Source organism: Morchella importuna (assembly GCF_003444635.1).
Source record: "Morchella importuna strain M04M26 chromosome Unknown Morimp01GS002, whole genome shotgun sequence".
Taxonomy (NCBI): Eukaryota; Fungi; Ascomycota; class Pezizomycetes; order Pezizales; family Morchellaceae; genus Morchella; species Morchella importuna.
In genome coordinates, this window is record NW_025763399.1 from 410,140 (window position 1) to 422,924 (window position 12,785).

Genomic DNA, 12,785 nt, shown 5'->3' on the forward strand with positions numbered 1-12,785 from the left:
ATATGAGCCATCATGGTGTATTGAGAAATGCACCGAGTAGATAAAGTGATTCAACTTGTCACTTGGGTCTATTTAACCCGAAGACGGTCGGAAAACCTAATACTTATTAAATTCGGGAGACTGTCTTTAGGCCTGAAAGAAGTGATAAAGAAGCTCTGCATGGCTCCGGCTCAGATTCTACTGTTCCACCGTATATACAAGCTTCACACGGGACTGAATGAAAGTCAAGCTGAAGATGTAAATCTTCGGATAAGGAGACCGTTGAGATAGACATTGGGTGGCCTATTTGCTCAACGCTTACTTAGTACCCACAGCGAACAAATTAAGGGAGACACAGTCCATATTTTGGGAATCTAGGGCGTCTATACGAACTCGCCGCACCCAATGTAGCGCGGACGTTGTGAATTTCTTTCTAGAGACGTAAGTGGATCTGTACATGAGCTATACATGCACCCTCCGAGATGGCAAGCGGCGTCTACTGCACATGATATATCAGGGATATGTCAAGTTGCGCTGCTCCGACGGACCCGGACGAAAGTGCGTTCTCTAATGAACTAGTGGTTTGCTGCTGATTCTGCTAACGCTTTAATGTATACTTCTAGGCCTCATGTAGGTCTGCTTTCACCCCCTTCCAGTAGCTTGAATAACATCTGTTCGAAACAGATTAAGCTTTTTGCCTACTTGGACGAGCACATGCGCAAGTAGACAGCAGAAATGCCAAGTTCTCATTTTCGCCGCTCGCACATACCCCACTGCTCTTCCATCAATCCCTTTCTTTTCCTGAATCCATATTCTTTCCTTCTTCTCCCTACACACCATCCGCTCATCCTAATCATCTTCTCTTCGCGCTTCTGTGTTCCCTCCGCAGAATCGTGTTTCTTACTATTCGTCAATCAAACGCTCCTCCCCATTTGCACAAAGAGCATCCTGTACGATGATTTAGAATCATTCTTTCTAACTTACATCTTGGTATCTTGCTAACCAGAGTTTGTTTTTCAGAACTACATTCAAGAAACACGGGTGATCATCAGCCGCAAGCGATCTAAACATTCTTTGTTCGAAATAAACACCAGAAAGAACTCTATAGTTCCTTCCTGGTCGCCGTATACTATCTTGTATGTTGTTCACTGGATAGTTCGTTTTAAACCCGCTTCTATTTGGCTAATTATTCATCTAGGCTGCTGTCGAGGGTCAAGGATCAGCAGCAAAGGTTAGGTTGTGATTCTTGGCAAGTGGAACGGTTTGTATGTTTATCCATGAGAATCCGCTATTTCAGATTTTATAAGGCAACTTGCTAACGTACGTTCATAGGAGGTATAACCGTTCCACCCCGCTAGGAAAGAAATCAGAGAAAATAAATATTACGGCAGTCTACTCACATATATCTTAGAGCGTAGTGCCTTAGCGTATGTTGGTTTTAGAATCTCCTTTTTCTTCCCCTCATGATCATGTTCCTCTAACGATTTTCAGGCGTACCTCTCAGTATCCAGATCAGATACAGACATTATCCAGTGACAACCTGCAGCTGGGATTGATCATCGTATTTCAAACACCAGGTTTTGTATGTTTCATACCCCGAATAGCCATTCTATACCCCCATTTCTATTGTATATCACTGACCAGTGTTTCTATAATTGTTAGTAATAACAAACAATGCTGTCATTCAAGATTGATAATGAGCATCAAATTCCCTCCGCTGCTCCGACTCTCACGAGGAAACAGAGGACACGCAGGCGTCAGTCACGTTACATGAACGGGAACAAGGATTCCAGTGCCCTATCTCCGCGTCCTCATACTTCTCCTTCTCCTCTGGCTCCCCCTCCTCCAGCTCCCCTTCGCTCGGCTCTTCCAAAACCAGTTGTACAATATTCTCTTCCCGAGTTGCTATTGCCGCTACCTATGTTACCCATCGACGAACACATCTGCGAATCCTACACTGCCCCGTCTCCTGAAAAGGTCACTGCCAGTCACATTCTGAATCTCTCCAAGGATGGAGATAGTTCTTTGTGTAACAAAAAGGCTAGTAAGGGGAAGAAACGCATGCGCACTCGCACTCGCACCTCTAAGCCAAAATCTTCCAAGGACCTTGAGCCAAACTCCTCCACGTCTGTCGGTAATTCTCAAGGTGAAGCTACTGAAGGCGTGACTAAATCCACCAGCAATGATGAAGCAGGAGACTCACTCGTTGTCAATGACACAAGTACAACCTCCGCCCCGGCCCCGGCTCCGACCCTGGCTCCGGTTACAGTTCGAGAGAGATGGATTCCGAACTTCGACTGGCTCCCTTGGTGGCTGCCTAAGTTTGCTATTAAGAGCAGACTCAAAGCACCGAGAATGGTGACTGTTACTCTTCGACAGCAACCACAGCAAACTAATAGCACCACTAGTGCTGTTACTGTCCCGCAGCAGCAGCCCCAGCAGCCCCCACAACAGCCTCAGCAGCAAAAAAATAGCGCTATCGGCCCTGTGCAGGCAAACACTAGCAAAAAAAGGCGTATCCGGAAGCTCCGAAACAGGAGGCCCCTTTCTCTTGAAGAGCAAGCCGAGGCTGCTAAGGATGACGCCAGAACCGCTTTGTGGAACGAAAGCTGCAAAACCGCGAAACGCGTCACTATCGGGAGGTACGGTAAAGTGCGTTTTTCCAGTGTTGATACGCTTTCTAATGAGGAATATGCCCATTTGACCTCAAAGAATCGCTAAAATCAAAACTACCAGCATCTCCTGGAAAATACAGAGGAAACTGGACTAGGATGCTGCAGGAGAAGAGCTGCATGGGGTGTGTATCTCGGGGATAAAAGTTTTCTTCTTTCTTTTTTCTCTTTTCTTTTTCCTTTCCTTTTTTGCTCATATTTGATCGTCCTCTTCACTTACTTTACTTTTAATGTGCATGTCTAGGAGCATTCTAATTTCCTATATTTTCAAATTTGTCTCCGGTACTTACTAGTTGGAGCTATAATTGCGGTTGGTCTTTGTCTGTTTTCATATATCCTGTAGCTTCTATAGCCTAATTACATGTACGCTTGTTATTACCTCGTGTGAGGTGATATAATAAAACTTCTGGCTTTAAAACTCATTCTACAAAGGTGTCTTTGGTGGCCAAGTCTCCGCCCGAAGATAGTGGTATCTCTACCATCATCAAAAAGAATCTCAGCTCACCAAATCCTATAGATCCAGAATTACAGCAGCGTGGAACACCTCCGGATCTTAAAAGGCATTAGTGATTGTTCGAGCCACACGCAAAAGAGAGGATGAGAGAAAGGCTATTCATGCCTTTCATATTGAATTCCGTATAAATCTAGCCCTAATTTAGGTATATGAGTATTGGGTAATTCCAAATTGAGAGGGACGGTCTTCCCTCTTTTATTGGGCTGTTAAGAATGCCCTAAAACTAACAACCTAGCATAAAAGAAATTGAACCATAATTCTAGCTCTCTCCTATTGTCATCTCTACCCGATCGCGTACTGCCGTTGCCGTCTCTCCTCGCCCTATTCATATAGTAATTCTTAACCCATGGCCAATGATAGCGTCAAATAGTCCATAAACCCAGAGCACATCTGGAGAGATTGAGACCAGCAGGTATTCCAGATCAGACGGTCCCTCCCCCATGCTTCATAAACCTCTCTGGGCATAAATAACCGCCCCCCCAAAAAAATTCAGCGTTCAATGATTCCTTAAGATAGAAAAGGTCGTAAACCGACTGAAATTCATATCCAACTATTTACCGTAGCTGTATTGAAGAGATACTATAATAAGAATACGATTCTCTCACGGGCTGTAAAACACAAGCCGGTCTTCTGTCACACACTCAATTTCTATGGGGTGACAACAATGCGGTAAGGTCTGACCAGGATATGAAGACATCAAAGTAGCACTTGCTCTATATCACACCCGGAATAAATTAGTGGGCGATTTATAGGGCTGGGGAGCGGGAGTGTGTCTTTACCTTTTCCCACTTCATCTCTACCAGTGCCCTCTCACCTCAAAGCCCGCAAGATAATACCCGACTCCCGTAACCTTCAACCCAGGATATATCTTGAACCAATGTTCTCCGTGATATCTATTGAGTGAGTAGAAACCAGACTCTTTCCACAACGCAAATGGTTCGTCGGGTTGTAAAATAGGTTGTATATTTCCTTGCAGATCTTTCTCATGACACAAATTCCACCTGTGATGTCGATACTCCATTATTGGTATACACTTCTCTTCTCGTGAGACTAAGACCAAGCCCGCTCCTTCAATTCTCTCTATTCTCAGTCAGTTTTAGGTGTTTCGATATATGGGATTTCAAATAGGACTGTCCGCTTTCCTACCTTTATACGCCGATCCTCTAGGAATAGGGGAACATGATACATGGTTATCACCACTAAGTTTATCATGCTATAGTGGCGGGATGTTTGCTATCATTGACGGAAATTGAACGAAAACACCTTTGACACGGCCTGTGAGGTGCTTCCTACCACATCATGGATCGAGACAGCATAGCTCAGCAAATCCAAATGGGATTACTGAATGCAGGTTAGAAGCTGTATAGATATTGATCTCCGTGTTGATCATACCCAGTGATGCTGAGTATCTTCTAAAAAAAAAAAAGGTCCACAGGCTTTGCAGCTATTTCTCTCCAATCCACGATGGTGGGCCAACGCAACCAGTGACCGAGGGAGGCTAGATCATAGTGAAGCAGGCCGTGGAAGAGAACCACCGGACAGTAAGACGTAGAAGCCGTCATAACTGAGGCTATGCAGTAGGTGAATACCGAAAACAGGAGAAATGCCGTGACGGATGGAATAGGTCTCTAGATAAAGCCCGGCAAGAACGAATTTTCCGTTGTCATTTCGTGGTGGAGGGAATTTTTAGATATTGTTGCGAGTGTTTGTGTATGTGGGTGTTGTGGGATAGTGTGGTAGTGAAGGTGGTAGGGTACATGTAGTGAGCGTAGTGAGTGGTGGGGTAGTGGTAGACTCATTTCGGTGGCCTGATATGTAGGTGGTGGGCGCCATTGCACATGAAAACAACCTAACAACACTTTATACAGGCTCATTCACAACCACACCACCACCACCACCACCACTACCGACCAAAAAAAAAAAATCTTTTAATCCAAACTAATGGCGACCACACACCTCTCAACACCTTCGCCTGGAGCTGCTACCGCAGTAGACTAAATTCAACGACGGAACCGGGGGTCATCAAAACCAGCAGGTAAAAATCAAAGTAACATCCCCCCCCCCCCCCCCAATAGTCTGATAAATACACTTGATCGATACGCAAATACTAATATCGTCAGTCTGCATAGGTCAACGAGAGAGATATCTCTGAGAATTATTGCAGAATACTCCCGCCCAATTAGTCTATTCGACTACTTTAAATTTATGTGGAAAGAAGTCTTATTTGGGGGTTAAAGTGGGGTAACGCTCTGGTTTTGGGGGGGTATATTCTTTGGTGGGGGTTTATGCTTTGATGTTCCCTCTTTAGAATCATCCCAATCTGGGGGGGGGGGGGGGGGCGACGCACGAAAGCCTACCTGAAACATTAGCCGCGATAAACAGCTGAGAATACAGATGTCATGGCTGTGGTGGATTCATGATAATCTTGAAGTAAGTGGGATTGCAGACCCTGGGACATTCGCCAATATGACGAAGAAGGCAAGAGGAGGGGGATAGACGTTAAAGGGACAGCCGGGTGTAAAGATCTTTACATAAAGGAGAGCTTGTCTTTCTCTTTTTCCTCTGGAGATTCACGGCTCCTTATATATGTTTCTATATTCCCAGCGGCAGCCTTTCTCTCGATATTTGCACCTTCTATGCTTATAATTCTTAATATATTTATCGTTTGGGCACTTCCTAAACTCATTGTTGATGTTTTTTTCAATCTTAGCATCTACGTTTGAGAAGAAAGAAATCTGTCTGGACTCTGGCCTGGCTTAATATCGCAATATCTTAGGGAACTCTGCAGCTGCTCAAGCACACCCTGTATCCTCTTCTCCCTCGAGTTGATACATACATGACCCAATAGTATTACCAGGTTACAAAAATAAGTACGCACCCCGCATAGCAACCAGACACGATTCTCAATCCGTTTCATTCCGGCCATGGACAAGAGTACTACCTATAGTTCTCTAACTCTCTAGATTCATAGATATAGAACCATCTTCCCCATATCTATTGTGACTGTCGAAATATACCTACTCTGACGGTTGATAGTTGTCGTTGGTGCGTAGTTATTTTTGTAACCCGACAATACCTTGTTCCTCGAGATTTTTCGCCCTACCTGTGCCCCCGTCTTGGAATCTCCGTTGAATAAGATTCTGTGAGATCTCAACTTGTACAATCCACTACACATCTCCCAAAAAAGAAGCCAAAATCCCCGCTACTCTCGTTATCAGATATTGATCAAACAATAACTCCAATTTGATATATTTACTGCGGAAAGCTTCACTCAAGCACTGGAGCTTAATTCCTTTACCTACCACCCTGACCATTTACTCCGAAAACACAACAAAGCGCCAATATTTTTTGAAGGAAAGCTTAATGGTGTATTATTACTATTTCCATTCAAGATAGAACCCCTTCCCCAAACGCCCAACCACTGACCTGACACCAACAACCCCCAAAGAAATACCAGAGAAACCTATATCCTGCCCCCAAGCCTGTGCGGTGCGGAACCCTGTCGTGTTCGAAACTCTAAATGAAACACCTGCCCATTAGCATTCCAACACCACCTTCCCCACAACAAATGAAAAAAAAGCACATACAAACCCCCCCTCCCCCACCCCCCTCTCTACATTCCAAACACCGTAACACTCCCCCTCCCGCCCACCTTCACATTCCACGTCCCAGCCGCCAACACCTCCCCACCCTCCCCCCACCTACAGCTCCTCGCAATATCCGCCACCAGCACCGCCACCATCCCACACGGATGGCACCAGCCCGCCTCACCACAGATGACAGCCTCCGCATTGCCCACCCTGCGCAGCGTGCTGCACTTGGCCGCGCCGTGCTTCTTGACGCAGCACGCCCGCCGCTTTGTGATCGAGACGCTGAGCGCTGCCACGTCGGCCGCGCCGGGGCTGTTGCTGGCGCCCTGGCACTTCTTGGCGCTGTGCGGCGTGAGCCCGCCGAGTTCTTCGAGGGTGGGGTGGAGGTGGCCTGCGGGGATGGTGCAGCGGCCGAGGAAGGTGAAGGGCGTGAGGGTGGTGGCGGTGGTGTTGTGGGGGCGGAGGACGGCGGCGGTGGTGAGGGTGGTGAGGAGGAGGAGGAGGAGAAACTTCATGGTGATTTGACGGTGTTTTGGTGATGATGGGCGTGTGAGTGGTGTGTGGGGTGATTTGAGCGGAGGAAGAGGGCTATTGTGTGATGTGTGCGGTGGTGATGGTGGTGGTGATGGTGGTGTGCAGACGGATACTAACGTCGCATGGTTGCATCCGTGCGAGTGACGCCTGATGAAGCTGGGAAACAATTGAATGGGCGACCCTTTTTCCTTTTCTCTCCCTCGCTGCCCGCGACAGACAGGCGTTTTAAAGTGCGGTGCCTGGCTGGCTTAGGCACGCTATCGGGCCGGATATGGAATGTTCCGATGGCAACGCTAATCGAACACCTGGGTGTGGACCCTGGCCCTGGAGCTGAGACTTTGTGGGGGAGACCGTTGCAGTTGCAGCCACCCGCTCGCTCACTCACTGCACTGGGTGTGTACTGTTTACCCGGATCCATCACTATAAATACCTCCCTTCCCTTCGATTCGCCCTGAGCTGCGATTTGCACTTTTGCAACAAACACCCCCGGCGACGGTCCGCGTGACCATGCATGCGCCAGTACTGTCATGAGGATATTTGTTTATTCTACGCGCGCTGTGTGCTATCGTTATCGGTATGCCTTTGCTCATTTCAATTTTCTCTTCTCGCCAAATTGGTCCCGCGGGAGTCACGGGTCCCCCCCCCACCCCCCTTGCGCTGCAACAATCATTACCTCTACTCTATGTAGCCTATATGCATGTCACCCAGGGGTTTCAACCACCAGCGATAACCAAAGTTTTCAAAACCGGTTGTCGCGCGACCATCTCAGCGAATTGATTGGAGCGCTCTTGATTGGCGGGTGCGACGACGTCTCTTGTGTTTGTCATGGTGTGCTGTGCTGTGTCAGCAACAAACAGCTCCATAGACCGCATTCTCGTGCCAATGATAAGTAAGCGGTCGGTGTAGTATAGTGGTTAGTACTTCTCGTTGTGGTTTCACAGGGTTTCACCCCCTTGTCACTTCGGCTCCGAGAGGACCCATGTTCGATTCATGGCACCGACACTCACAGTCATTCTTTTTGGACCATCATGGACATTGTTCAGATTGAGGGTTGACAGTCGTTTTATTTGTTGATTGTCGATAATTGGTTGTTGGGTCTGCGTGGTGGTTGGAAGTTGAGAAGAGTTAGGCTCGGCGTGGTTGTTACTGCAGACAGGTGGTGCTTGCTCTTTGCAAGACTTTGCTATGCCTCGCGATTCAGCGACAGTTGAATTGCGCGCATTCTTGTCTCTTCATGTGCTGCTATATATCTTGCAAACGATATTCATTTTTGCCATACTCCCCGTTTTCAGCACACCTCCGCGACTCCGTCGGGTTCCGAGAGATATACACGCAACCACTCAAGTGACTGGCGTATCCCGAGGTTGCAAGAGTGAGTTTGAGATTATTGTAGACTATCAACCTCTTTGTCTTTTGAAAAATTGACACGAAGCTTGCTGGTGAGGAGCGGTATGTTGTAACTGTACTTCATTGGGTGAGGTTGTTGGGGTCTGGGGATGGGTTTACTGTGGTTGTGGTTGTTAGGGTGTTATCTCTGAATTGGGAGCCGAGCCTGGGGTTCTTACTGTAATTTTTTCGGTATTGCGCCCTGAGTTTTCCTCTGGCGGGTTGTGGTCGATATGTACACAGTTGCTGTATGAAAGCGCAAGTAGTATTTAGCATGCGAGTAAAACCTGCTGTCTGTATGTGTTTTGGGGGTGCAGGGGCCGGGTTATAAAGGGCCATGATAGGCGGTGATTGGCGGGGTGTAGAGCTTCATTCTGAATGAAGAGTCTTGAGCTCTCTCGGACTGGGATCGTCTTGCGCGCAATACAGGTATTCCGGCGCTCGAGTCTGCGTTCGCACAATCATCTCGTAGCTCAATCCTTTTCAACGCCTCGCCCGAATCCCGCAAGGAAGCATTGAGATTTTAAAGAGTGCGAGCTTACCGGTATGTACTGTACGTGCTCCGAGCCCGGTAACATCACACCCTATAGGCGAATTTCCATCGCCGGTGGTATTTGACATGCCGCTGAAGGTGCCGAGCTTGACCGAAATTCGGTAGAGATGAGGCGACGCTGCGAAATGGATAATTGCAAATTTGTTGTGGTGGTGGGGCTGGTGGGATGGTTGTTGTGCGCGGTGCATCACAGTAAGCTTATTGCTATGTATGTAGCTGGAATCTCACACCGTCTACCAGGAATGTGTATGGATTGCCTTGCAACCGGGTTTATCTTGCAATGTCTAAATTGGACATCATTTATGAATACTTTCATACATATTCTGGTTTTTGTTGGTATGAGTGTGTCACTTTTTGTGGTTTCGAGTTATACTCATATACCAGCTCGATTCAAGGAAACAATTACACAGGCTTTGAAGTAACTGTATGAACGTAGTCCTAACAACTTGATAATATCATTATTACTCTCTCCCTAAATGATATTGAAACTTTTGAACGCCAGAACATGAGTCTGTGTTTACTACATGTCCCGTAAAGAATGCCACTTTTCGAATTTGTATCCTCCATATAAGTCCTTAATTGCTGTGCGTTTGCTTGAAACCTTCGTGAGCTCGTGACGCGGGGTATATGCCCGATCTTCTTCTTCTTCTTCAGCTGAAATCAACAGTATTGCCAACGAGCTCCAACACATGTCGCCTTTTCCTAAGATATATCTAAAAGCACGGCATTGTTAGATAGTACGTAGCCACAAAAAGCACCCTTGAAATACAGCACCTCTCCATCCATCCAAACACTCACAAGTCCACAATCCCACGGTATCCCGTTAACCCCGCGCTTTCACCACACCTGCATCATTTTAATTCTTCAACAACAGCTCATCCAGATTCTTCTTAAGGCCCTTCAACTTATCTCTATTCTTCTCCATCGCCTCCCTCGTCTTGGCGCGCTCCGCCGCCAGGTAGAAATGATACAGCCCGGCCTCGTCGTGCTTGAGCATCTTGAGCGACAATTCGGCGTCCTTCAGCTCGAGGGCATTGTGGCGCTCCTGATGGTGCTCGAGCTTGATGCGGAGATGGTCGATTCGCGTCTGCAGGAAGCGCATGTTGAGGAGCGTGATTGGTGAGGGTGAGACTGTGTCGGCGTACTGGAGAGAGGAGGAAGAACTGGAGAGGGCGATTAGAGCGAGGGACATGGATTGCTTGGAGGAGGAGGTGGAGGTGGAGGTGGGTGTGGAGAGTACTGATTTAATTGCGGGTGAGAGGGACATGGTGCTTATATGGTGCGGAGGAGTTGGGGGTGGTTGAAAGTTGCGTGGAGAAGGTGGAACTTGATGGTTTTGGGTGATGGGATGGGTGAACTTGAATAGGTTGAAATGAAGTTGAAAGTGAGTGAGAAGGGCTGTCAATAGGGAAGTGATCCCTGGACAGTGGATTTAGTCAGAAGTACATGGATCAGTTGGGTGTATCCTGGTCCTTAGAGAAGCGGTTTTTTCTATATATCAAAATGTCAATTCTGCTTTGTTCTCTAGCTGGAGTTCACCCGCTTTGGCATTCCAGATTGGGGGGTTTTGCGGGTTATATATTGGATTTCATATGTATATATACACTAACTTACTGGTAATCTTAAGAGATTGCCATGTCCTCGTAGGACATCCAAGGTCCTAAGCAGCTTGAAGAGTTCTCTATACTATTGGTGGTAACATACAGGTATTACTGCAGTACTCTTGCTGCTGTCTTTGCTAATGTTAATCGACGGCTAGCATATTCCAATATTACAGGGGGCTTATATACCAGGAAATTGGCAAGCAGCCATGACTTTAGCACAATCGAACCCACCTCCGAGTACATCCCTTCCCTGCTTTCAAGTGTAAGTGTGTTTCCCCCGAATGCATGAAGCAATATACATGTATTTCTACATGTGTATCGTTCGTAGATACTCAAATGATTCCACACTCAGGCTTCATTCCTTAACTTTTCACTCACGACAAAAATGCTAAGAGTTATTATGATAGTTTCAAACTCTATCCTATACACACCTTAGGTACTTATACGAAAAGTTATAGGAATTGAGAAAGTACTACACTACTATGTAGCTTCAATTGTATGTGTAAGCCGCATTACGGTAGAGCGGACACCGCCTGGTCTGAAAATGCTGCCTACAGTTACAAGTATCCCGCTGCTCTCATCTTGGCTCCGGATCAACGTTTTTCCAGCCTCTCAAGATGCACATAATCTCTTCACAAACGGCCGAAATGTGTATGGAAAATGATAGTAATTTCTTCCTCGAGCGGAGATAGCTCACTGTGACTTGACTCCAAATGGACGGTGCGGTTGATACATTTACGGAAAATTTAACAGAAAGACCACGAAGTGTTAGGACTCGAGCTGGCCATACTAAGTGTTCTTCTCTCCAGAAAAACATACAAATACCAACTTTGGAAACCCCACTGGTCAACTCTACCGAAACCCACATCATGACCAAATCCTGGAACCCTCACGTCTCCCATTACAAAGCTACCCTGACTATGCACACTGTCAACTCTCGTGACAGAAGCCCTTTTTCGTCGATCGGTGAGTTTTATCACGTCCTGAGGGTTGGGGGGAACCTGGCTTTACGTCATAAGACTACTTGAAAGACATACACTGACCTATGAAAACCAGAAGCACTTGGGGAGGCCTTGAGGAGGACCCCACCGCCAGCATTGCCGGCACGAGATGAAAATGCATCTCCTCCCCCGGCGACCGACCCTTTCTACCTTCCACGTCTAGGCAAAACGCACGCCTCTGACATCCATCTCTACGAGCGCTTTGTGGGATGGTACGATTTCTGGAACATGCACAAGCGCATATTCCTCAAGTATGGCTATCTCGACAACCCTCTCTACGAGGTCATCAACGCCGCCGACATCGACTCGGACCATCTCCCTAGCCTTTGTCAAGTCCCCTCAATCCTCCACATGCAGTCGGCGGTCAGGGATCTCTGCTGGAATGAGAAGTCACGCGTCACCAATGTTGCGAGAGGGGGGCTGAATAGGCTCATCATCTGGGTCGAGATTAACCGTGTGGTTTGGCTGCCGAGAGATTGGTTCGAGAATTTGAGGGTGGAGGGCGGAGGGGTTGTGGGGAAGGATAACGGAAAGAGGTACATTACTGCGTGTACAAGTAAGAAGGATAAGTGGTATGCCACGAAAAGGGAACAGCTTGCTGGTTTCTCTATCCTCAGCACTCGGCCTTCGGTGACAGGAGCCTGAGGATTCCTGCAATGAATCTACGGAGGTGAGGGTTTGTGTTGGTGTACAAAGGAGGTGTTCTGTTCTTGTGGGTTAGAGTTACATGTAATCGTATTGGTGGCCCTTTTCGTTTCTCCCCCTCTTAACCTTTGTATTCTTCCTTACCTCTTCCCCGGTTTAGTGTAACTAATACGCATCTCTCCCCTTCCCCGACATTAGAGTAATATTAGTACTGGAAGTCTTTGTGGAAGTTTACATAAAAAAATTATACCTGTACTGCTCATATCGATTTTTCCCCCGGCCCTTGAAAGAACAAAAATGTTTAAAT

General features: G+C 47.0%; 4 protein-coding genes across 4 annotated transcripts; 2 read left to right on the forward strand and 2 right to left on the reverse strand.

Annotated features, from left to right (window-relative positions):
- Positions 1–1,653: 1,653 nt before the first annotated feature.
- On the forward strand, positions 1,654–2,700 carry LAJ45_01007 (uncharacterized protein; the record flags this gene model as incomplete). The annotated part of the gene is made up of 1 exon (XM_046110606.1): positions 1,654–2,700. One exon carries the CDS (start codon positions 1,654–1,656, stop codon positions 2,698–2,700), a length of 1,047 nt encoding a protein of 348 aa, XP_045975784.1.
- A 4,078-nt stretch (positions 2,701–6,778) lies between these two features.
- LAJ45_01008 (uncharacterized protein) lies at positions 6,779–7,270 on the reverse strand (the record flags this gene model as incomplete). Its single annotated transcript, XM_046110607.1, has 1 exon — positions 6,779–7,270. One exon carries the CDS (start codon positions 7,268–7,270, stop codon positions 6,779–6,781), a length of 492 nt encoding a protein of 163 aa, XP_045975785.1.
- A 2,814-nt stretch (positions 7,271–10,084) lies between these two features.
- On the reverse strand, positions 10,085–10,495 carry LAJ45_01009 (uncharacterized protein; the record flags this gene model as incomplete). The annotated part of the gene is made up of 1 exon (XM_046110608.1): positions 10,085–10,495. One exon carries the CDS (start codon positions 10,493–10,495, stop codon positions 10,085–10,087), a length of 411 nt encoding a protein of 136 aa, XP_045975786.1.
- Positions 10,496–11,701: 1,206 nt separating this feature from the next.
- Positions 11,702–12,478, forward strand: LAJ45_01010 (uncharacterized protein; the record flags this gene model as incomplete). Its single annotated transcript, XM_046110609.1, has 2 exons — positions 11,702–11,798; positions 11,889–12,478. 2 exons carry the CDS (start codon positions 11,702–11,704, stop codon positions 12,476–12,478), a joined length of 687 nt encoding a protein of 228 aa, XP_045975787.1.
- Between the last annotated feature and the right edge of the window lie 307 nt (positions 12,479–12,785).